Source organism: Bradysia coprophila, unplaced genomic scaffold, assembly GCF_014529535.1.
Source record: "Bradysia coprophila strain Holo2 unplaced genomic scaffold, BU_Bcop_v1 contig_350, whole genome shotgun sequence".
Classification (NCBI taxonomy): Eukaryota; Metazoa; Arthropoda; class Insecta; order Diptera; family Sciaridae; genus Bradysia; species Bradysia coprophila.
This window is the reverse complement of record NW_023503608.1, coordinates 12,291,019-12,312,913: the sequence shown is the minus strand read 5'-3', so window position 1 is coordinate 12,312,913 and position 21,895 is coordinate 12,291,019. Positions and strand designations below refer to the sequence as shown.

The following is a 21,895-nucleotide window of genomic DNA, read 5'->3' as shown; positions in this document are numbered from 1 at the left end:
CTTACTGTATATATAGTCTTTACTAACCTCACAAGTCGTTTAACTTTGACCTCAAGCGATGACCGAGATTTCAATTTGGTATAGTGTTAAATTTGTACGATTTTTTTTTGACGAAAACATAAAATCAAATTCGTTTCAAAGTTCAACAACCTCTGAAGATATTATGGAAATGAATGTTCCTATGCGATTTTCACGAATAATAAATCAAAAACACACAACGTGTGTAGTGATTGTATATTTATACTCTTCTTTAGTCATCCCAATAGAGAAAACCCATTCCGTGTCCGTGCGAATCGTTGTTACAAAAAAATTAACCCATAAAACACAAGATGACAATCGATGACTCACCACATACACTTTCACTTTTTAATCAAAGAATTACTCCTAAACACGCAATAGTGTGTCCTTTTTCAACATAATAATATGAAAGCTTCCAAACAACGCTTTTGCATGAATCCTAATATCTTATACACGCATATAACCGTAGCCGATTGCGATTTTCACGCATATAGCGATTTTCGACGACTTTCTACGATGGAAAAATCTACAAAGCCAGCACCCAAAACACAACGATTGAAAGAGCTTTTCGGAATTCAAAACATTAGTCTGTATTCAGTCTTGTGGCAGTGTTCTAGTCGGTCGACAATAGATACGTTTTGAAAATCTTCGTGGATCGCATTAGATAATGAGCAATTAATTGAAATAGTTACATTTAACTGTGCTGTTTAGGAAAGGTGTTTTGTAAAGTTGATATTGAATAGTGGCTTGGTGAAAAGTGTTAACTGAATCAAATTGCAATTTGCCACATCGCGCTACTTTGGATTACATATAACATAATACAATAGCAAAAGGTAATTCTTTGTGTATTTCATTAAAATATTTCTCTATGCGATAATTTGGAAGATGGTATAGAGTGATTACATAAATTACACAATCGAAAGCAACAAAAAATAAAATAGAAAAAAAATTCAATTATGAGCGAACAAGCGTTTGGATAACATGTTTATTTTAGTGAAAATGACATCATGTTATCAAAAACTTCTGACGCCATCCATGCTCTTCGCACTCAGGGAATTTTTACATTCCGTTACATTTTATTTTATCACACAAAGAAAAACGGTCGTCGTGTTTCATAACTGGAAAAATGAATTACGATGAAAATCTCATGTAAAATCTGTATAAACGTCCTATATAAGCTCCTTCAATTCAATACCAATCGAATCATAATTTTACAAACATGCACACACTTTGAGAAAAAGTATGCTATAGTTAGCATCCAGCGAATAGAAACCCAGAAAAATAATAACAATGAGAGATGGAATCGGGAAGCATATTTGAGATGAAGTGAGAAACCTGTAGGAACATTCATACACCACCATTCGATCGATATAGGTGCATGCGCATTATATATTTACCGGAAGTTTAGTGGAAATTTTGAGATTAGCTAACAAAATGAGTGTTGGTGTCCCATCATCTAAAATAAAAATAAACATCAACGTCAGTGTGTAACCCATACGAACGAAATGAGGAGATGATTTTCTATTGCCTCATCCAATTGTATAATTATTAGTTTGCATATTTGATGATATGTGATGGTGAATTAAATGCTATAAACGGCGTAGTGTAAATGTTAGTGATGGTCAGTAAGTACCCACACTTCATTGTTTCAATTCAATTATGAATTGTGCGGGAATTCGATTATGACTCGTTGGGTACATTTTGGGTCTTATTACGAAATACGTTGGTTAAATGCTGATGGATGTAGGATCGACATTTCGTCTAATTTATTTGGTTTTTTATGGATCAATGAGGATATTATCAATATATCTAAAAAAAAACATTTGTTTCATCATCTGTTACAAACTACATTCAACCTGTTATCTACGACGACAAATTCAAACGACTCTTCCAAGTGTTTGCATTAGTAGCAAACTATTTGTTGACACCGAGACCTACCGATGATGTAATGGATTTTGTATAAAACATTAGATTTGCAAAGAAGGTCACATTTACAGTATATATCATACTAAAACCAGTCACTGTGTAGAATTGAAGTTTCCAGTAGTTTTTAAAATGTCAAATGTCAGTGATTTGTTCATTGGCTTTCCTACTCGTACTCATACGTGAGCATTATGTGACAAATAGAGCACTGCGCCGTTCAGCCACGCCGAGGCCGCCGCCGAAAAAGCACATCAGCCGGAACCACCGCCGATACCTCTCTCAGCCGCCTCAGCCGTGTTAAAAATCGGCGGCGGAAGATGGCTTGCGAAAGTTTTGGTTTTAATACAGTTTGGGAGAATTTTGCAGCAATTTTTTTCGTTGGCTTACAGAATTGTGTACGCACCTGTCGACTGGTAGAGGGCAGTACAATAAAGTCATGAATGTACTACATGTGAAATGGTAAAACGTGCGCGTGTTGTAGTTGTAGTACGAGTGAGATCAGCTTAAACAGCTGCCTTTGTTGAATGTTTCATTCCTTTTTTGAATGGAAGCGGTTTCGCCTAATCCATAAGAAACAAATATCTCTGTAACTGTCTTCTGACTTGCGTACTTCTATGACATTTGATTCGATTGTAGCAATACAGGAGAACAAAAGTGAATATCGTCAGGTATTTTGATTTGGGACTCATTGTGGATTCCAAATGATTCCACACAAAATGTGTTTAACAAAAGAGGACCTAGATTAATTTCATTTCAACTGGCGATCGTGTGCCTACCAAAAATTCCGAATATGAAATATTAGTCCTTTATTGGTTAAACAAATTTTGTGTGGAATCCAAAACTAGTCCCAAATCAGTAAACCTAACGGTATTCACTTTTCTTCTACTGTATTTTAATTTTGTTATTCAGCCGGCTGAGCCGGCTAGCCGCCATAAATATCATACTAGCCGGCCGCCGAAGGGTGTCGGCTACGTTTTAGCCGCCAACTCTCTATCGGCTGAACGGCGCAGTGCTCTAGTGACAAAAAATAATATCGTAAAACCAACGCACTTCAAGCATGAGTGATCATAGTGGTTAGCTGCAGAAAGTACTCTATTTTGCATGGAAATGTTTTTACAGTGTTCTACTATGACACACTGTCCAGTTTCAGTACTGTATTTAGAGTACCCCTCATGCTTGAGTTGCATTGGTAAAACTAAACTTTCATAGATTATTGGCTGGTTTTAGAATGTTTGTCTCTCTCAATTTCAAACGAAACTCGGAGAGGAGAGCCTTCATTCAAATGATAAGTATTGGCGTTTCGAGATCATAAATGTTTGGAGGATGTTTTTTTTACTATTGTCAACACACTGGAAGCATCGAGTGACAGCCGTCAAATAGAGTACAATTTTGTATGAAAACTTTGTCCATATGGAAAAAATGAGGATCTCACTGCTGTTCATAAAATCTTGTTGCTACGGGAGTTTGAGCATACAATGTGCTGCCGAACTCGCCCTCGGCTCGTATCGGCAATCTCACATCTATTGCGAAAAATATCCCCACTTACTAACTAGTTAGCAAAATAGCTATTTGCAATATAGGATTGAAAACACCGAAACAAAAGAAGTCAAAATATTGAACCATTATATCGCGATACGCATGCCGTTTACAAAATACGAAACGCTAAAAGTTTCTAAAGAAAATCTGTTATTTTCGATAGAAACCTATGGCTACCAATGACAACGTTAATTTATATCAAGCAGAAGAACGCACTGTTGTTTTTTAATGATTTATTTTTCGCATAACCTACATTCTTACTGTATGTGACTTCTCACTTTATTGATAAAATATGAACTATCATTAACTGAAGAAAGTATAGCTAATTTTCTATACGAATTGAATAACATTTATAAAAGGTGTGAACCAGAGAACGAGTAATAGAAATAGATATACAACTACGGAACATCTCCTCTGTTAGCAAATTTCTATAAATTGTTTTTCGTTGTATCTATAACTATCGTAGTTGAAGCTCTTAACGAAAAAATGTGTTTGCACGTAATAAGAAACCACTTTCGTTTCAAGACCAACTGCCATAGACATAGGTTTTCATTTAAGAAATATTATAGCGAAAAGTGCTTAACGAAGAAGAAATTAATCGATTTCTTTATAACTGTATAACCACATAGTCATACTGGACAGTAAAGACGCTTCATATTAAATCATAATGAAATGTTTCCACTGACATACATTTGCGATATCTTTATATAGATCAGTATAACCATTATCTTTACAGTCAACTGTTCATTATCATCAATTTCTGACTTGTGCTTCCTTTAGTAACGTAAATTTTTTTTATTTAAAAACAATGAACAATAAAAATGAATAAATAAAACCAAAACCCATAGACCGCCTAGGCTATTACACCAATTAATTAAAATCAAATTTTAAGTAATATTTACAGTTACAGTTGTGAGTATAAAAATAATCAAAAATCATGTTTTATTGCTCATTGTTAAATGTGAGTATTGTAAGAATTTATTGCTGTGATTGAGAATAGAATTTGTTCTGGCTAATTTGACTCAGTAGGTATTGCTGTGTCTGATGAAATGAATGGATAAATAGAGAAAGAGTTAAGAATTCAAGAGCGTCAGTCCACAGTTTTTTCTTTAATCGCCGAGGCTCAACAGTTATATCTTATACACAGATACCTAAGGAAATTATTATAAACTACAGACGAACCTTACCGTTTCGATGCATTTGAACCAGGAAACAGAATAGAATACCAATGGGACAAATAAGGAAAAGGTTTTTAGATTTCATCAGTTAGGGTGATCATTTCTGATCAATGCACACAGATCATGGGATCCTTTGTGCTACCCTGTCATCATTAAAATCTTGAAGCCCTTTTTAGGACCTCAACTCCTTCTCAACCTATTACCTTACGCTCTACACGAGCCACTCCAGGCGAGCAAACTGATCCCTATGATTAGGTACCAAAATGATCAGCTAATCTCTAGGGCAGAAAGCAAAGAGTGACTGGCGTCAACCTCGCTTCATTAGATTGTGATTGTCAGAAAGCCACTGGGAGGACGGCTGCATCTCACCCCTTAGGCCTTACACTAATGAAAGCAAGTAAGGCAACATTGTCGCCCGAATCACAGTCCTTGTCATTGAGATTGACAAAGCCTGTGATTTACATTCCGCTCGATATTAACCTGGTCCAGTCTCATATTTCATCAGACTAGCCCGTTCGAACGTAAGCTTTCTCTGCAGTGAGCCAATATAAAAGCCGAGCCAGGCAGAAGCGTCACTCAATAGTGTGCCACCAAATGGCCAAACCGCCAAACTTTACCACTATTTAGCCCAAAAGCCCTTACTTCCAAATTAGACTGACGAACCAGCCACCATTGAGAAGAGGGCCTTCGGTGCAAAAGGTAAGATGACAGCTTGTCCAGATTATGACACACTACTGAATAGCACAACGACCCGACACGGCGACCATATCGTCCCTTTGCAAAGAGTTTTGCACAACATCGAGTACATTCTCCGGATATAAATTCAGAGAGCTGTACACTGATTGAGTGTATGCTGTCTCTGCGAGGAATCAAAATAAAAGCCGGTAAAAACTAGCATCTCTCAGCAGCATAACACCACTAATCCATCCGTCGACCTTGTCCACTCTATAGCCCGAAAGCCTAAGCTCTATGAATAGTCCGGATCATTTTACTCATACAGAAGCAAAATAGGACCTAGCCACATAATTGAGTAAACTTTTAGACCATAAACCAGCCGAAGGACAAAGCTGGCGAGTGAGGCAAAGCAACTAAGAGTCCTGGTAGTGACACACCACTAAGAAGAGTACCAATCTCTACAAGCCTTCCTAATGTCTCTCCGCAAAGAAATTCCGCTTACAGCGTCCAAAAATTCACTGAAACACGTTCTCAAAATATTCGTCGTGAATTTCTGGTGGATCCAGCTGTCACTGTCTTTCACTGGTATGCTTATACACGAGCACCGTATCATTAGCCGCACGAAAACGCTGGTTTATTGGATGATCATACGAGAACTCCAACTTTACCGGCGACCGTGGCACTTCATAACTGAGATTTAGTCAACAGAAATGTTTTTCTGGTCAGTTCTGACTACAAAAAGTATAATTAAATTCAGACACAGAAACAAAACACTTGTTGACGTTTGCAGTGTTGTCAGCCAGCCCACAAAGGAAAAGGTTAATTCTTGTGTAAAATTTAACGATCCGAGGCGATGTCGGTAAACATACATGAAGCCATTTCCATCATGTGTCTCATTGCAAAGCAGTAGGGTGAAACTGTCTAACAAGATATTATACTAAGAAACTTGAGGTATAGCTTCGTCGTCATTGATCAGAAATGATCACCCTAACTGATTAAATCTAATCTTAAATCTTCGCCGTCATTAAGTAAAGTTAACTTTACCTTACACTTTTGAATACAATTAATTTGCAGCAAACTACAATTAATCGTGAAATATGGTGGTTAATCATGGTTAACCACATAACCACTGAAAAACCGTGCATGTTCACATTTATTATGTTGCTGATAAACTGATTAACCATGTTAATCACAAAAGAGTGGCTTCCTGCTCGGCATCTCGTCAGGTTATCCAGACTCAACTTAATTTTTGTTAGTCGTCGCGATGCCAATAAACATATTAAAATGAATCCTATATTGTGGTTGCTCTCATGAAATATGCAGAGAAAGTGATATCAAATATAAACTTTATCAAAAACTGTAGACATAGACCCATATCGCAATCTTATTTCATGCAACGTATATACTAACAAAAATTGAATGATCTAATATGTGCACTTTAAGTTGATTGATAATAAAAGATATTGACAATTAATGTCGCATTTGTCAGCAAAAACATTTCACAAGTTCAAACAATCTTTTACTCAGACACTATTGATAAAAATTGGTAGATACCAGTTCTACAAGCATTCTGAGAAGCTCTTACTATCACAATTTAAAAGCATTCAAGCTGCAAATTCATTGTAATATATCTGCATAACGAAATTTATTCAGTTTTTCATTATCACCAGCCACACACACATTATTTTCCTCATCGCGGTGTAGATATTATAAAGCTGTAGAAAAAGAAACGCGCGCACAAAATAGCACTGTGTCGCAAAAATACATCTAAACATAAAAGTATGACATCATTTTCGTTCCATCGAAATCGTCAAATGATTAGCGATTTTCATTTTGGTTTTTAGTTGAATTTCGCATGTTTGTGATAGAACCAATAAATTACCGAAATAATTCACAAATATTTAGCCATTAAGTACAGCTTGGTGCGCATATATAAAACATCAAGCTGATTCGATTGTAAATCGTGTTGTTTACTTCTTTATATGCAGTTAAAGAAATTCCAAGCACCAATAAAGTTTACAATGTTTTGTTCAGTGCTAACATTATCTAACAAGTGCTTCAATTTGAGTTTTCATGGGTTGAGATAAGGCAACCGGCTTTTGTTTGAGCTTGAAAATGCACCTTAGCTTCATTGATAAAGGAATTATTTTGTTACTCATTCGTTTTGACACCTTCATCTATTACAAAAATCAATAGTGCGTGTTAACATAATAACGTTAACAGTTTTCTACCTACTCACCGGTACACTAATACATGAACGAAGCGTGTATAATTGGAGATTCGGATCAAGATTAGTATCACCGTAGGGGTAAAATAAGTAATTGATTAATGTGATGAATGATTAGTTACTATTCGACACGATGACATGACACTCAGAATACACATTCATTAATAATTAACTATACTGAACATAAATCGGTAAAGTAGATAAATTGTCTATTATAAACCTCTATTACAAAGTTCTAATATTTCATCTTTAAGCACAATAAATTGATGGTCATTAGCACAACGAACTATTGTAATCTGAAAGCACGATTTTTAAAATAACGGAGAAAAAATCCGAGTCACAATTTACTGAATCAATCAATTACTGAGACTAGCAACGACGTATTGTGGTGATATATTGTGTATAAATGAGTCAGTCTATTACAACATTTTCCCTAGAAAGATTTTAACAGCTTCTGTGTGTGATTTGAGAATTATTTCAATATTGGACAAACAATTAACTCTGGTCATTTTTTACTAATCAACAAAAAGATATCTGCGGACATTCTAACAACGTATTTTCTTTGATTAAGTGTTCATAAAATCAATTCAAGTTTATATCTAAATTTGGATGTTCAAATGTATTCACACGTAGCAGTACATAGGTAATAATTGGATAACCAAAAAATAATAACTCTTCAAAGCCCGTTTAACCCATTTAACTGCCCTAATTGCACTTTATCCAAATTACTAATTTCACCAATTTCTCCATCTTTCAGATCTGTCATAATGTCCGATTCAACAAATGGTGCTCCCGAGGTGGAACTGGCCAAGCTGGCCATCGACGAAGCGAACAAATCTGGTGCTGCCGAAAGCAATGGCTCATCGCCGCGTGACGGAGGTGATTTTAAAGAGAGCTTCAAAGTATTCTCTAAATTTGGTGATACCAAATCGGACGGTAAACACATCACTCTGTCGCAAAGTGATAAGTGGATGAAGCAGGCGAAAGTGATTGATAAGAAAATCACCACCACTGACACGGCCATACATTTCAAGAAATTGAAATCGATGAAACTGTCGCTGTCCGATTACAATAAATTCTTGGAAGACTTAGCAACGACGAAGAAAGTCGACTTGGCTGAGATTAAAAATAAAATGGCCACATGTGGTGCACCAGGCGTTCTTCAAGTTAGTGTAAGTGCTATACAATAATGAATTAAAATCGAACATTGGATGCGATATTGAAGCATTTCTAATTCAGGCGGGAAAAGCAGCTGCTGCTGTGGAGAGACTAACGGACACCTCCAAGTACACTGGTTCCTCGAAACAACGATTCGATGAAACAGGCAAAGGAAAAGGCGTTCAGGGGCGTAAAGATGTGGTTGATGCTTCTGGATATGTGTCCGGATATCAGCACAAGGATACATATGACAAGGGACATTAAAAGTCATCCCGAAATTATCTTTTTTATTTGACTTTTATAATTCAACACTTCAACTCATAGACATTTAAGATTTATATCGATGACGACGGTGGGGAGGTTATTATTAAAGAAAATATAAAAACGACGCGTGAATGTTCATCGTTTGATTTTGCATCATGTGTAGCTAAGAATTAACACTGCTTTGAGTATGTAATTTACTTAGTAGCGTTATTTTGTGATCAAACTATTAAGTTTTCCGAACAATGCAAACTAGTCTTCGTTGTGTTTTTAAATATTGTTCAGTTATCTGTTCTCACAATATCAAAATTTCCTTGAAGTTTGATAATTTTTTAACGATAAGGGTGCAACACTCATCTTTATGAAATCATTTCAATACTTATTTCGATTTCAATCGTTACATGTAGGTTGACAAAATTCGGATCGTCGGTTGAGGCCTTGTTGTGACATACTTTCCATATTACGCACTAAAAAGGTGGCCTAAATATTTAGTTATCAGTTATGCTAGCTCAATTGAACAGTCTCAATGCTAACAACAGCTCGTTTCCACGGACAACATATCCGACTGCAATTATCTTGAAGTAGTAGCATCTGAACTGCGAGTCTTACAGTAATGGCCACCACGTTTCTCACACAAACTAGTTTTTACTCAAATTCTTTCTAGATCTTAGACCTATTTGTGACCTATTTTGATTCAACAATGCGTGGTGTGGATAATATATATGTTTGAAGCTGTTTAGTTCCAATACATTTTCTTTCTGAATTTTTAAAATTTCACGATTTGTTCCTCCATGAAAGAAGATTTCACTCAACTTTTTAGCTATAAAAAAAATCACATTTAGTGATGGATAATGGTAAACTTGAGCGAATCTTATATCTTTCAGCAACGGCAACTCATCTGTTACGGATAGGGACCATAAAAACAATGAGTTCTGGATAGTCTCAAAGACTTTGCATCAAATACTAAAATGTTGATGTGCCTCAAATTCTTTTTATTAGCTAACACATTGAAAGCTCAATTGTTAAATTTACCAGATTTTCCCAAATCTTCCTTAATTTTCCCAAAAAATATTTATGTGAAAATTTGGAAAAATGTTGGAATATTTAGGAAAGTATGGGAAAATCTCAACCCTGTCTTAATACGTAAACAAAATATATTTACGATTACGGCATATATGATTACAGTTAATTTCCATTCAATTTCTTCCTATCAACGAGGTTCTTCCACAATATCCATGATGTTATGTTAATTATTATCATATACGTACTTGGTCTGCATTTTCATCTTCATGAACAGCTTGTATTCTCGTTGTTTTCGTTGCAAATTGCACGTACAGCATTGCAAACACACAGAGAAAAAATTACGGATTGTGAATGTATCAATGGAAGTTCTGAAGTACAAAAAATGCATTGTACAAAAGGGCCGTATGTAAAGGAAACGGAATCAAAACAAAAAGTGTAATAATTTGACAAATCAAAAATACAAAAATGACAACACAAAAACCTATATATTTTATACCTCATTAACTTTGGATCATTTTAAATTGAAACAAAAAATCATATAATATTGTCCTAAATATGAAAGAAAATCCATTAATTATGTAATCAACAATTTATGACTTTAACACTTTGTATTAGATTGTGTACTTCCACGTTCCATGAAGACATGAAAACATATTGCATATTAAAAAAAAAGAAAAGAAAATTATTTATAATTCAAAATAAATGTATAAAACAAAAGAATAAGATGAATTTCTCACTTTCGATACCTTACTTATAATCTGTCTGTAATGATACGTCCGATTAGGCCGAAAACACACGAACACTTTTAAAGTATGTTACAAATCAGATTGCAATGGTAAGTACCGCAAAATTGCTCGTTACAGTTTACTGCTTAACAAAATGGATCTATTTCAATCTCCTATCGTGGTATGTTTTCAATTTGCCTTCGTTATGCAAGATTCATAGAGCTCGGTTTGAACATAGAAGTATAGCAACTTTTCACAAACTACATAATCTGTTATCGATAATAATGACAAAAATAAGCGATGATCTCTTACTACTGTTCTCGGTTATCTAAAACTGAAGAAGTAAAAGATTTGGAATCAAACTAAAGAATACAGAGTTTAAGGCCTCACACCAAAGCGTGAGGTTCTTACATTTTCAATTTTTTTCCTACATGCATGAGCAAGTGGTGGTATAAAAATCGTTTTTTTTAGCGTGCTCTCTATTTAAATGACACCATCAATCCGAAGAATCATGTGACTTTACTCTACTTCTACCACCGAATCTTGGTCAGAGATTGTCTTTAATTCTTCAAATATCGATAACAGATGATAATCCGTAACAAGTTCCCAATTTCCAAATTAAAAACATAGCTAACGCCGACCCGTACGAAACACCTATTCGTATCAAAAGCCTTTAATGTGAAACTCTTCATTTCTCTTACTTCATTTTCTCCTCTGCTGAAAAACTATTCTCCCTTTAAAATCACTTACATTATCCACTCTTTGCCTTGTTATCATATACAACTAAATTGCCGGAGGCAATATAGACAGCCCCGTACGAAGACAAATTTCATAAATTCCTATTTAAACAGCTATATACCGCTATATTTAACTATATTTCACTATAAATAAACATTTCACAGAGGAATATATGCTATTATATAGCTCTATATGCCTGTATATAGCTCAATATAGCTGTATATAGGTATATATAGATGTCCATATATGGAATCCCTGAAACCCCTCACACTTAACAAATTATTTCCATGTTATTAGAAACTCTCTAAGTACCATTTTTCCCAAGATATATCACTTTTAATAAAATCCAATATGGCCGCCGGCAGCCATTTTGTTAGGAGACCGGAAATAGTACCGACGCTTTACATTCGTTAATACCTTTCAAACAAAAAAAAATTCATGAAATTCGGTCAAAATTTACTCGAGATATTGTCAAAATACACCACGTTCACTGTACTTCTGAGTAGCCAGATAAGAGCTCACTCCAAGAGACCTAGCTCACGCTCCGGAGAACATAATTTCATTAAAAAAATTTTCCCTGATTGGTACGGTCAATACCTATCTAATAAAGCTAAAACAGACGAAATATGTTCAAATGTGGCCGACCTACAAGCAAAAACTGCTTGCCGCCCTGTGCCTGTTCCACACCAAGGGGTCTAACTCACGAGTCGGTCATCCGATTTCCATAAACTTTTTTTTTGTCGATCGGTATTGTAAATACCTTTTATTTGACGTATCACTTACAAGTTTAACGTTTAAATGTCCGGAGATATCGTCGAAAAACCGTAAAGCACTTATTGGGCCACAGCTCGGGAGGGGTCGATCCAAAATCACTCATCTTCGAACTTAGCCTGTCTTTTGACATTACCAAACGGGAAAAAAAAGAATTTTCAAAATCGGATGCGTTTTACTCAAGTTATCGTGCAGACGGACAGACGGACAGACGGACAGACGGACATTTTTTTTTCTCGCGGATTTGGCATCTCTAGACAACCACAATAGGTTTCCCCTTACTCAGGGAGTCCAATTCGACGTGTTACAAACGTATGCGTAAACCTATAAGACCCCAGTACTTCGTACGGGTCTAAAAATCTGTCGTCGTTTTTGCAAAGTTTCTAAAATCTTGAAAAATGACACTCCCATGAACCCGTTTTAGTCTAAACTGTTTTTCACACAACTACGTACTTGAAAATGGAAGAATTGCAGTTCGTTTTAGATAAAACCGTTGCTTATTCGTTCTACCGTTTGTTGTTATGATATTATGACAATACTTACATTCGAATTTTGAGTAAGAAAACTGTGACGAAATAAATTCTTCTTGAAATCACATGTTCCACTTTACTCAAAACTGATATTGATTACATTTGCATAGTAGTGTAGTCGATAACGCAATTTTCAGTACAAACGTTTACAAGAGTTTTCTGCTTAGATTTCACCCAAAAATACTTCTAAAAGTATTCTAACAAGAAGAGACAGGAAGCTTTAGCAAAAATACAAATTTCTCTTCTTACTAGGACACATTTGGAACTTTTATGGATGAGATATAAGCAGAGACTCTTGTAAACGTTTTGCGTTATCGACTAGACTATAGAAATCTCTTCACACAAAAGATTGGCCTCGTAATAACAATATTTGGCAGCTGTCGACTATGATCGCTTTTGCTTGAAGTGAGTTGGAAGCGTTCCTGCCTGGTTCCCTTTACTTTACCGTGATAGAAAGTATCAAAAGTGAAAAAAATTAGATTCCTCAAATATTTTCAAAAGATTCATTTCAAAATCTTTTACTTCATTTTTTAACATGGGATTTGCTACGGAAGACCGTATTGATCAGACCTTGTCGTGTGTTTCTGAAGAAGTTGTTGATCACGGCTGTCCTCAACGAAGATAAAGTTTTTTGAAAATGTACCCACAAAATGACTTCAGATCTGAGTTCTGGGACCTAAATAGAGATCAAAACCACTTTACTTAGTCTTCACCATAGTCGAATTCGAAGAAAACGATTTTCTCCATACATTTTCCCGACTATTCTGAAAATGACGAAAAAAAATTGTTGCTTTATGGCGTTTTTATATTTTTTATCGATGAAGACCGTTATTCTGAGCAAAAAATTGTTCTACGGCAAGTCTGTAAAATTTTTCGCTTTTTTTATAAAGTTAGCTTAGGGTCCTTTAAAATTTTACAGACTTGCCGTAGAACAATTTTTTGCTCAGAATAACGGTCTTCATCGATAAAAAATATAAAAACGCCATTAAGCAACAATTTTTTTTCGTCGTTTTCAGAATAGTCGGGAAAATGTATGGAGAAAATCGTTTTCTTCGAATTCGACTATGGGGAAGGATCTAGGTGAAGACTAAGTAAAGTGGTTTTGATCTCTATTTAGGTCCCAGAACTCAGATCTGAAGTCATTTTGTGGGTACATTTTCAAAAAACTTTATCTTCGTTGAGGACAGCCGTGTGATATACGATAACTTGCCGTAACAGATTAATGTGTTTACCTCTCTTTTTCTCGCCACATCCTTTTTGAAATGTCCTGAATTATTTTGAAAAATTGACACCCATTAACCCGTTTTTTGTTAATACTTTATTACAATTCACCCACGTACCTCTGCAGTTAATTTCAGTTATAACATTTCTGTATTTACTTAGAAAAAACATTTACCTTCGCTGGTCGATGTAATTTTTTTTAAATTATTAAAGTGGTACTCAACTCATATTGAATTCCAGCTGTATATCGAATTACTTTGTTCAGTTCTGCAATGGCATTCTGAGTACTTACTTACAAATAATAATTTTACTTTTAACTAATGCATATTCCAGATTTTTTTTTTTGCGTTGGGGGTAACACGATACTAAAGATTTAAAACGGAATATTATTTTGAAATGGAAAGGCTGCTTGAGATATTCTTTGCGAGACTGTTTTCCATTTGTTTTCCAAATGCTCTTTATTAAAAACACGCAATTTGCATACATATACATTTCAGAGTCGATATAACTTACACTTGACATGTACCCATCATCAACCCAAGTATCCAAGTATCAACGTACCCAAGTCCATTGTCATATTCATTGTCCTATGAAATATGACTTCAATGTGACCTCCTTGGTTTCTCCATTGCTTACAATCCAAAATGATCCGTTTGCGCCATTGATTATGGTCTCGGTAATACTTCGACCCACGACATCAGGTCTGTGTTTCAATTCATCAAATTGATTTTAAAATTATATTTACATGAATGACTTTCAGTTCTTACGTTTGTGATGGCAATACTGTCTTGATGTGTAGCGTTGCTTCCAGTGTACCTTCTGTCAATCGATCTCCCAAGTCCTCCAAAAGAAGTGGTGTATCAGTAAATGATGGACAAACGGTCAAAAATTTTATTCCAAATTTGTTGTAGAAGTGATCAGTCTATAATTTTCTCGGCTCATTATAGTGTCTAGAAACGATGGGAATGAAGGAGATTACTCACGCCTAGACACCTATTCAAACCGATAACAGCGTGTTTAGTGGCACTGTACACGGGCATGCTATAAAATCCATCGAGTCCGGCCACAGACGCTGTACTTATGATAATACCTCCACGTCCTTTGTCCTTGTTCATAACATCGATACCAGTGTAAATTGTGTGGGTTAGTCCGAGCTTTGAATATTTAGTAGAGAGCTTAATCGATAAAACCCAAAAAATTGGTCTCAAAATACCACGTTTACGTTGATTGTCAGCTCGTAATCGTCTTCTCTCAGAACACCAGCGTTGGCGACAAGAAAATCAACATAATTGAACTTTGAAATCACCTCAGCGAATGCACTCTTCACTTGGTCTTTTTTCGTGACATCGGTTTTGATAAATATCACATTTGGATTGTTGAAGGTGTTTCGAAGCGTTTCGATAACATTCCGAGGGTCGTCTATATCCAAAATCGCCACATTCTTCAAATAAACTTCGATCAAAAACGTCGAACCTTAATAGTCTATGTTTACGAACCTGAATGTTGCGCTTAAGAAAATTTTCGACCGTTGCGTAACCAATTCCTGAACAGCCACCGGTCACAACAAGTGTTTTGCCCTCAAAGGAAGTCATGATGATTGTGTTCAATAGAACTATTTGATGTATTATGAAAATAAATCCACAATAAAAATGTAAATTGGGCTGGAAACTCGACAGTACATTATTGATACGTTATCTCTCTTTTGATAAGGCCAGCATTACATTTCGGTTTTCTGTTTGCCGAGCTCTTGATAAGCCCAGAATCAGTGTGGACGAAAAGAACGTTTCTGGTTTTATAGTCATTCAATGAGGGGTTCCCCATCTCAAGAAGTCTTGTGAAAGTTTCAACAAGCTTTGTCATGTCGGAAGTGTAACTTTTTTCGGTGTTTTTCGGTATGATAAATGATAACCCAACTTACCCAACTGAAAGACCAAGAAACAGTTTAAGCTGTACACGTACGGAAAGTTCTAGTATGACTAACCATACTCACCTCAGAAGTATAGAAATATTTTACATTTTCAGAAAAAAATGAAACAAAACACGTTTAGTATTTTATGAATAATATATTGCATATCTGTTTTCAAATGTTTCTCTTAACCAGGAGAATACCATGGTATTAATTCTATCCTGATAGTCAACAAACAGTAATATTAAAGTATAGACTTAGTAAGTTTCATCTCATTGTGCATCTGTGGACTGGATTTTAGCTAACGAAGCAAACCGTAAAGTGCACTTTACCGTCCGCAAACCAGGAAATTAAAAATTTCAAACGACAACTAAACAAATTCAAACAATTGGTGTAGGTGTTGACATTGAATGGAATTTTTTTTATTTGCACAGAGTAGATAGACTTGCAAATAACGATAGAACGACAAGTAAATTAATATTTAAGTTGACTCTGTATTGATAACGAAAATCATACAATTTTCTGGAAGCATTGGTTGATATCATAACCAGGACTTCTATTTTAAGAATTCTCATATTCGACAAAATTAAAATCTAACCAAAAATGTTATTCGGCCCGGTAATAAAACAAAAACTTACAAAATACGCGTCCAGCGTTCGCTTAAAATTTCATAAACAGCTTCTCAGTTATTCATCAATCAAAGTGATAACACTATATGCCTACGGCCTTTGAAAAAGATTTTGTGCTCAATCGATCATTCTTGTAATATTTATGTACATTTTGTCACCTCCTATAAAGAATGTCAGCTAACCCTGAAGCATGGCCATAATATGTAGAATTCAGAAGAAGCATTATGACCACTTTTCGATATTGAGCATAAATACTTGATCGACAGGGGCTATTTTGGAAAATTGATCTACTTAATTTCCTAACGAATTTCAAAGCTTGCTAAATAATAAACTTGCTAAAATTTAGCAAATCAATTTTCCGAATATAGGTACTGAAGATCGATTAACGTGACTTACGAGCAAGCACGATTTTTTTATTTTTTAAATTGGATCTGATATTTTAGGAGTGAAGGAATTCGTGAGTTAGATAACTCCGTTGATGTGCATTGCCTTATCTAGAAAAGTGATTTTTGGCCCATACAAAAAAGTAGTTTTAAATCGCTATTTCTTAAAGAAACTGGAAAAATTGACCAACTATAGCAATTTACTAATAAATTACGTATCATCCACATCATGCACGGATCTGTCACCATCCCTGAACCACAGTCAATTTGTGTAGCACTTCTTTTAACTAATTATATGCTGTCAGGCAATAAAATGTGTTCTTGTCTTCCTTATCATCATCACATTTATTCGGCTCAATTAAAAACTTGTTATTTAAAGTAAATAAATGCGAATATACCGGGTAATACATTTAATTGAACATGGTATAATTGCAGATACAAGTGTGTGTACAATGTGTACATCTTTGTTGTTCCTTGTTCTTATTTTGATTTTGACGAGTCGTATGGTGAGTATCGAAGTGAATTTGAAGGTCAGTCTCATCGCTGAAATGAACTACGACGACACCTGTGGATGTGCAAATAAATTCAATAAATTTTATTGAAGACGCCATCGATGAAACGAAATGTATAAATTTTATTGCGAGAGTATGTTATATTATATGAAATCAGATCAAAAACGTGTATGCATATACATGTCTGGTGTGTTTTGATAATTTTATTTTATCTGTAACGGCCTTGCCTCAGGGCATGTGCACATATAAATTTTTTATGTTCAGCAAAGCATCGTATAAAAGATATTGTGAAAACAATGAAAATCATATGCGATTTCATGAAGAAATAATGTAAGATGTATCGGTATCACTGCAAGTCGTATTAGCATTAGCAGCTTTTGTTGAAAAATGAATCTGGAAAAGCGATTCTGCTCGGTTAATATTTAAATGAAAAAACAACACGGTAAGATGCAATGAGAGAAGACCGAGGTCATATAATGCTATGATTGTAATATGTATCTGGACAAACCAGTAATTGGGATGCTTCAGTTGTTGATTACATTGCATAGAGCGTTACTGTTGGTATAAAAGGTTGGTAGATTGGATCTAGAAGCACAATCGTTTCGGTTTATTCCAATCGCGAGTACTGGATTACAGTTTTACTACCCAGCAGCGCTTTTCAATATTAAAAAGAAATATTTCAATTAATCAAAATGAAATTTCTAACTGTTTTGTGTGCTTCACTTGCTATCATTTGTGCTTTGCCCGGCGGATTTGCCAGTGGAATTTTCTACAGAGCAGACGCTCCGATTCTTACGCAATATCATTCTCAGGGTGAATTAGGTTAGAAGATTTTTTTGTGATTATCTGTCGATATACTAGAGGAATTTCTAAAAAAAAAATTGTGAAAAATCGTTTATTTATTATAGGCGAGTACAATTACGGATACAACGCTGGACTCTCTGGAAAGGTGGAGAGTAGGTCAATTGATGGTATCACACGAGGTTCTTATAGGTATGTATAGAGGATTCACTTTGTTTTTTTTGCTAATATTAATGGTTCGATTGCACTCAATGAATAGTTATTTGGATTCAAATGGCATTCTACAAACTGTTGAGTACACAGCCGATGCTGCAAATGGTTTCCGAGCGGCTGCCACTAATTTGCCACGAGCCCCAATCGACAATGCGATAGCTCCCGAACCTGTAAAAGATACTCCGGAAGTTGCTCAGGTAATTTCATTGTTTTGGAAATTCTGCCGAAATACATTGTTCAAAAATATTTCATTCAGGCTCGTGCTGAACACATGGCAGCCTATAACAAAGAAGCAACAAGAACACCCATAGAGGGCGACTCCGTAGAAATTATGGCCGCACCAATTCCAGCCCCAATTCCAGCCTCAATTCCTCAGATTGCTCGTATCGAGTCATTAAACGGTGGATTTGTAGCATTAAGAGCAGCGGAATATCCACGAAGTTCGTTCTCTTATCAATTCAGCAGTCCTGCCTATGCATACACGACGGGTTACCCCAATGCACAATACATTGCATTCGACGCTCCAATTATCCGTGCATCGCCGATAGGAATTCGCCCAGCCGTAGAAATTCGTACAGCTCCTTTAGAACTAAGAACACCATTAGATACACCGGAAGTAATGTTGGCTAGAGCCGAACATCTGGCCGCCGTTGAAAAGGAGAAGGCAAGAATCGCAGCAAGAAACTGAACGTTGGACTGAACCGTTTGTCATACTGAACTATAAATATTGGATTTTCTCTGGTCACCAACTTCAATACAAATGTAAAATTGAATTCGAATAAATTTTAGTAAGAATATTTAAGTTTTTAATTGAAATGGAGGAAGGTTATGTCTGTCTGCTCTCAGAAAACTAACAACACTATCGTAACGAAATAAGCAAAATTCGGAAGTCTTAACAAAAATCACATCCAATAAATAGATCAAACGAGAATCAATGCATATCCAACATCGACTCCCCACTGATTCTGATTTTTCACCGACTGCTGCACCACTGCACTCGTTCAAGATGTGAGACGAAATGAAAATTCAATTTATTTTTTGTTGAAATGATCATCAATTTATTTACTTGTTCATTATCTTGTCTGTATATATCACCAATATAGCAATCAAAATACTATCAGGCAGTGATGATTAAACAGATATTCAAATGTAACACATAAGTTTTTTTTTCTCATTATTTTTTACCGGCAATGATAATCTTGTTTGTTTAACGATGAAGGCATTTTCCCAAAATTCTAAATTTATTTATTTGTTTCCTGTTTCAATATTATTTCTCATCACTTGCCCTGTGAAAATTTAGTATTTCTATGTTTTAAGTTTTTCTATTTCAAATTTATTGATTTTGCCGCACATGTTGCAATTGATTTAAAAACATTTTTTCCTTTTTTAAAAATAGAAATTCATCGAGTCATTCTTTTTCTTTATTTAATTTAAAAAATTATTTATTTAGGTACTACTTTACCGTTACAATTACAAAATATTTTAAATTGAAATTTCCAATTTAACATTCTTTTTTATTCATTCACAAACGTATCTATTGAAATGTATAAATATTTCGTTCAAAATTGGTTTTTTGTTTTTTTATTTCTTTTTTTTTTTGCTATTATTCATTTCACTGATTTAAGGACTTGCAAAAATTTACACTTTATATTCCTTGGGTAGTATACATAAACATTAGAGTAGTCAAAGAGATATTAACTTAACGAACTAAGTGGATATCTGAGAGCGCGTACAGTAATTGTTTCTCGTTAAAACTGAATTAGGAGCTGTTTTCTAACCCATGACTATTTGAGTAGACTTGAGTAAACTGGTGCTAAACTGGCGAATCGAATTCACCACCGAATATCAGCGAACAATCACTGTACTCGCTCTCTAAATAAAATCAAAACAAAAATAAATTAGCACTTTCCAATGATAAAGCAACGAAAAGGTCTTTCTATAACTTTGATCTGCCCGAAAACACTTTCTAACTACTAGCGGCTCAGCGAAATTAGACAAAAATCACGATTAGTTTATCTTTTTTATCAAGATACCGATTCGTTTGAGTCTTTGTTGCTTGCGCTGATCTAAATTGACTCTATTTAGATCCATGATTCTTCTCTCCAGATTTATTTAATATTTTTGAGCTACTGACGATGTCGTGTTTATAAGTCATGGAACTCAAGGGCATGCTAATCTTGAATCGTTTGTGTTCGTCAGGGAAAGATTTTTTTACTTACTTTTTAACTGATTTTTTTTTAACGATTCGTTTGACTACTACTATAGGAAATTAAATGCCAACCAAAACAGGACCAATTTGAAAATTAAAATTTTAATGAAAGACCTATCAAGCATTTTGGAAAAATTTACTTTTAAGGTCAGAGACTCTTCGGATAATAAATATATTACGTTCGTGTGACTCTCTTGTTGTTTTGATTTGATTTATTAATTTATGTTAACTTTATGCCGCTATAAGGGAAGTACATGAACGGAATGACATTAGCAATATGCGATACGGATCCAAATTAAACTACTTAGTGTCGATCAATCATGAATGCTAACGACTTTGTAGCAGCGCAGATACAATAAATACCCATTTGTGTGTGTCGGATAGAATCAGAATGAAAATCGTTATTAGGCCAAAGACGAGAGCAACTAATTTTGCTACAAAAATACAAAATAAAAAAATTCGTCTCAATGAATTATCATGTCTGAATATATGAGAATATCAAAATTCAACATTACACCGGAATGAGCAGTTCTAAACACTAAAAACAAGTTAATGGTTAAAGCTAGTGACTACAGCCAAATTTTCGGATCAACTATCAAAGCTCGATGACCGATAAAACTTTACATATTTTTCTCTATTTCCTTGAAAACCTGATGAAACTAATTGTCCGTGGATTAATTGAATTGCATTTTAGTTTAGTCAAAATACAACTCATTGCTAAAAATTGAATCAATAATTCAGAGTTTAATGTGGATATGTTTCGCCTTCATCGCTGGCTATCGATGACAATTAATTGTTGCACAGAAAAACAAAATCCAGAAAAAAAATGCTCTTCTGTGATCTTGATGCATTTCATACGTGTTTTCAACTCACGAGAAAAAGAAGAAAAGAAAAATCAATTAAAAAATAATTAAATATTAATATAATAATGTCGCATATTGTGTTTTTTGTTGTGTATATTTTATGCCAGCTAACTTCCAATCAAGGATACAATACAATCTATTCGCATCCGAATATAATTCCGAATCAATCTGACAAATATCATTGATTCGAAAAAATTATCCGGACTATCCAGCATAAGTCTTATCCAATCCCATTGTTTTACACGTTGTAAATAATTATTATTTGTTTAAACTCTATGATGCAACCTGGTGTTTTTCTTTCCTGATCCATTCCGAATCCATAAACCTCCATTAGTATATTTTTATCTTCCATGTGCCGATGTTTTGTCTTCTTCTTGTCGCTCTTTGAATGAATT

At 34.9% G+C, this 21,895-nt stretch overlaps 3 protein-coding genes across 11 annotated transcripts; 2 read left to right on the top strand and 1 right to left on the bottom strand.

The window, feature by feature from the left end:
• The first annotated feature begins 593 nt into the window (after positions 1-593).
• LOC119081065 (tubulin polymerization-promoting protein homolog) lies at positions 594-10,719 on the top strand. 9 transcript variants are annotated; one of them, XM_037189786.1, is made up of 4 exons: positions 6,995-7,109; positions 8,129-8,200; positions 8,315-8,729; positions 8,797-10,719. In XM_037189786.1, exons 2-4 carry the CDS (start codon positions 8,175-8,177, stop codon positions 8,977-8,979), a joined length of 624 nt encoding a protein of 207 aa, XP_037045681.1. In that variant the 5' UTR covers positions 6,995-7,109; positions 8,129-8,174; the 3' UTR covers positions 8,980-10,719. The 9 variants fall into 9 exon arrangements, with proteins under 9 accessions (XP_037045682.1, XP_037045683.1, XP_037045681.1 ...); XM_037189784.1 differs by having other exon boundaries at positions 7,003-7,109; positions 7,812-8,200; XM_037189785.1 differs by lacking the exon at positions 6,995-7,109 and adding an exon at positions 7,173-7,286 and having other exon boundaries at positions 7,999-8,200.
• A 3,690-nt stretch (positions 10,720-14,409) lies between these two features.
• On the bottom strand, positions 14,410-15,812 carry LOC119081062 (alcohol dehydrogenase 2-like). The gene is made up of 5 exons (XM_037189777.1): positions 15,481-15,812; positions 15,198-15,425; positions 14,968-15,138; positions 14,752-14,906; positions 14,410-14,687 (listed from the first exon to the last, which is right to left on the bottom strand). The coding sequence occupies exons 1-5, from the start codon at positions 15,574-15,576 to the stop codon at positions 14,564-14,566; spliced, it is 774 nt and encodes a 257-aa protein (XP_037045672.1). The 5' UTR covers positions 15,577-15,812; the 3' UTR covers positions 14,410-14,563.
• A 2,182-nt stretch (positions 15,813-17,994) lies between these two features.
• Positions 17,995-19,225, top strand: LOC119081061 (cuticle protein 19.8-like). Its single transcript, XM_037189776.1, has 4 exons — positions 17,995-18,236; positions 18,323-18,407; positions 18,475-18,625; positions 18,685-19,225. The coding sequence occupies exons 1-4, from the start codon at positions 18,107-18,109 to the stop codon at positions 19,114-19,116; spliced, it is 798 nt and encodes a 265-aa protein (XP_037045671.1). The 5' UTR covers positions 17,995-18,106; the 3' UTR covers positions 19,117-19,225.
• The last annotated feature ends 2,670 nt before the right edge of the window (positions 19,226-21,895 follow it).